At 44.2% G+C, this 4,146-nt stretch overlaps 1 protein-coding gene across 1 annotated transcript; it reads left to right on the top strand.

Moving 5' to 3' along the window:
* The first annotated feature begins 753 nt into the window (after positions 1-753).
* Positions 754-1,707, top strand: LOC137544602 (olfactory receptor 52K1-like). The gene has a single exon (XM_068265698.1). It carries the CDS (start codon positions 754-756, stop codon positions 1,705-1,707), a length of 954 nt encoding a protein of 317 aa, XP_068121799.1.
* The last annotated feature ends 2,439 nt before the right edge of the window (positions 1,708-4,146 follow it).

Below are 4,146 nucleotides of genomic sequence, written 5' to 3'. Positions count from 1 at the left end.
GCAGCCCCTGTAGGGGTGGGGGGGCCCGAGAGCTCACAGGGGTCTGTCCATGTTGGCATGCGGATGGGCTTCTCTATCCCTATGTGCCTCCCCACTCCCCCTCCACATTCCATAATGGCAATTACAGAGTGGGCTGCAGCAGAAGCAAATAATACCTGTTCCTCCGCCGGGTGGCAGGGACGCTCATCTCCTCTTCACTCACGCGGTAAGCATACCATTAGCATCCCTCTACAGGCTGCTAGTGTGCGTCACGTGACATTGGTAGCTGGAGGGACGCTAGCGCTCATCAGGTGAGGGGAGAGGAGCTGAGAGGTCCGGTGGAGGAACAGGTAATATTCTCTTCTGTTGCAGCCCACTCTGCAATTGCTATTATGGAACGGGGGATGCTTCTGGTGCCAGAGTCCAGTGGTAGTGGTGGTGGGGGGGGGGGGACCAAAATGTTTGCAGGGGGGACATTTATATCTAGTTATGCCTCTGCTAATGACATTGACATCTGGGGAATATTATCCTATTTACAGTCAGCAGGAGGGGAAGGACAGAAATTTAAGTCTGAGAGTTAAAGTGCTCTGTTTCATGTAGACCCAACATTGTGCAGCCTTTCTGGGCCCTCCAGACAACGTTCAGACACCGCGTAGTTGTGTTGCTTTACAATCATTATATATTCTGTTCTATCAGGTTTCAGTTCTGATCACTGTGTAAGAAACTTAATTTTTTCCACATCCAGAGAAGAAGTTTGGGTTGTCCTAACCCATCATGGAAGCGTCCTTCAGAAATCAGACCTCAAACATCTCCTACTCCGAGTTTATCTTGCTGGGTTTTCCAGGAGTCTTGAAACACAGAAGTCTTCTGATCCTTCCATTTCTAGTCATCTACCTGGTGGTCCTAATGTGCAACTGTCCAATCATCTATCAGATCTGGAAGGAACGAAGCCTTCATTCCCCCATGCACATCCTCATCCTCAGCCTCCTAATGGTCAGTGTCATCAATGATACGGTCATCATACCCAAGATGTTGGCGTCTTTCGTTGGGCTTGACAAGATATCCTTGAACGCCTGTTTGATACAGCTGTTTATTATCTCCTTCAATATCGTTACAGAGTCCGTTATCATGCTGATGATGGCATTTGATAGGTATGTGGCCATCTGCAAACCTCTCTACTACCATGAAATCATGAGCAAGCATCTACCGGTCCTTCTTTCCATTGCTGGATTCATGCGGAACTGCGTGGTCACCTGTGTGATTGTCATAATGATCTCCCAGTTGCAGTTCTGTAAGTCCAACATTATTCTACACTTCCATTGTGAGAGCATAATGCTGATTAACCTGGCTTGTGGGGACATCTCCAGGGTGTACAGCGTGGGGCTTCTGATCCGAACAACGTTGACTATCTTCGACATTTCCATCATCTCCGTCTCTTACCTGAGAGTCTTGTACAGCGCCATGAAGATTACATCGGGTGGGACTAGACACAAGGCTCTGCACACCTGTAGCACACATCTGTCAGTGGTGATTCTGGCCTACTTTTTTGGAATTGTCTCTTCAATACTGTACCGATCTGGAACGGCCATTTCTTATGACATTCAGAACTTGGGCAATGCAGTCCACCTATTTTTCACGGGGTTCCTCAACCCAGTTATCTACGGACTCCGGATAAAGGAGATAAAGGAAAGTTTACTGAAACAATGGAAGAGGAAATGCGTTCAATAATGGACTCCTCCCCTCTATAAGATTCTAAAGCAGACCCGAACTCAGAACTTCCTCTCTGCTCTAAAAGATACGCAACAACACAATAACCTTTACAGAAAACATTTCTTTGTTACAGCTGATACAAATCCTGCAATAAATCTGCAGTGTGTCTACTTCCTGCTTTCATGGAAGCAGACATATTGTTAACATCCTGTGCTTTCAAATGAGCTTATCTGCCATGGCAGTCAGCTGACACAGCTGAGGGATAAAATGACAACTTGTGGGAATTAGACAGGCTAAACTATCTAAATACATACAGGGTGCATTTCTCTGTGTTTTCCTTCTATACTGTGCAAGAGTTCAGGTCCACTTTAAGCTAAGATCTGTAGTAAACTTCAAAACAATTCTCCTAACATGCAAATTCCCACTAATCAAGGGATAGACATAGCCGATCAACGCCTCTAGCTGCCTGTTAATTGACCCACAGACAGCAAATTAACCGGCAGGTGCTTCAACTTCTTTTACTTCCTGAGTAGCTGGAAATGTACATTAGAAGGATTTCACTGGAGGTTTATCACTGGAAACGTATGAGTTTATTGAGACTTGAAAAACTGACACATTCACAACTTTGCCATACTACATAGGATATTCAAATTTATAATCATTATCTGTATATACAGAGGGTGACATAAATGTTTAGGTGGGAGGTTGGGGTGGCAGCATAACATTAGGGCAGTCATCCAAAAATGATATTTTCTTCCTTGGTCTACCCACTTGGGATTATCTGGTTCCACCACCCAATTTCAGGAATTTTTTTTAGGCGCTCCGAACTTTCTGTCTACAGTATAAAGACACTGCTTTGTATTTGATCTGAGGAAGTGGACTGTGTTCCGCGAAACGCGTTATCATTGATAGTGACTGTCTGATGAATTAATAAACCTTTTGTTTGAAATTGGCTTTGCCCCTTCATTTGAGGTAAGCCATTTTTATTATTTATATTTTTTTCTATTTTTAGTCACATACCATAGATATACCGTTCATACACTACCACCTATTTTTGGCAAGGAGGAGGTCCGCACCAGTTCAGGATTCTAGATGTATGTCTTTATTCAGGACGTATCCAATATAAAATAGACACATGCATCAAATTGCTGACATGTTTCGAGCTCTCTCAGCTCTTAATCATAGCTGGTTTAAAAAATGGCAACACCCCCTATAAATAGGAGGGAGTCATGAATCCGCCTTCCAAAATCCCTCCCCCCACCTCCATTTGGGGGAGGGATTTTGGAAGGCGGATTCATGACTCCCTCCTATTTATAGGGGGTGTTGCCATTTTTTAAACCAGCTATGATTAAGAGCTGAGAGAGCTCGAAACATGTCAGCAATTTGATGCATGTGTCTATTTTATATTGGATACGTCCTGAATAAAGACATACATCTAGAATCCTGAACTGGTGCGGACCTCCTCCTTGACATATACTGTGGGCCTTGCTGACCTGATCCTGCACAGTACAGCGATTGGTGGGTAGAGCGGTGTGTACACCAACGTTCATTCACCTATTTTTGGGGCGCATTCTCCCTCCCAGTTGTTATGTAACAGCCCCCAGCTGCTTTGGGGGTTTAGTCTAGCTTTCAAATTCTGAACTATTGCTTTTTCTGGAGCACGACCCACATATCTGATGTCTAAAGAACCCGAGTGAGGACGGGATTTCCTCACCTGCCTTCATACTGTGGTTGCTGGTTGTGCAGCGTACGTACGAAAAGGGCGTCGGGAAAAAAGGGCGCGTGGTATAAACGATAAATGGAAATATCGTTTATAGAAATTATTGTGTAGAATTTCGTTTATAAATAGTGTTTTAAGAATTTATAAATCACTAAATAATGTGTATGAGATCGGCAATTCTTAAAACGTTAATCTTCCCTGTTTGTAAAGTGAAACTTATATTTTCGTTTATTAAAAACCCTCCCTGTACCTATCCCTAACCCCTAGACCCCCTGTTGGTGCCTAAACCTAAGACCCCCCTGTTGGTGCCTAAACCTAAGACCCCCCTGTTGGTGCCTAAACCTAAGACCCCCCTGTTGGTGCCTAAACCTAAGACCCCCCTGTTGGTGCCTAAACCTAAGACCCCCCTGTTGGTGCCTAAACCTAAGTCCCCCCTGTTGGTGCCTAAACCTAAGACCCCCCTGTTGGTGCCTAAACCTAAGACCCCCCTGTTGGTGCCTAAACCTAAGACCCCCCTGTTGGTGCCTAAACCTAAGACCCCCCTGTTGGTGCCTAAACCTAAGACCCCCCAGTTGGTGCCTAAACCTAAGACCCCCCTGTTGGTGCCTAAACCTAAAACCCCCTATGGATAATAATGTTTTACAGACATTAATAAATAAAAAATGTAAAGAAAAAAAATGTAAATTATTTTTTTGGGTGGATAATAATGTGTTAGAAATGTTTTAGAAATAGTGATT

The sequence above is a fragment of the Hyperolius riggenbachi genome, chromosome 2, assembly GCF_040937935.1.
Source record: "Hyperolius riggenbachi isolate aHypRig1 chromosome 2, aHypRig1.pri, whole genome shotgun sequence".
Classification (NCBI taxonomy): Eukaryota; Metazoa; Chordata; class Amphibia; order Anura; family Hyperoliidae; genus Hyperolius; species Hyperolius riggenbachi.
This window is presented reverse-complemented; position numbering and strand designations above follow the sequence as displayed.

What these genes read in the sequence shown, in the direction of transcription:
- LOC137544602 (XM_068265698.1), top strand. Translation starts at nt 754, where the DNA reads ATGGAAGCGTCCTTCAGAAATCAGACCTCAAACATCTCCTACTCCGAG.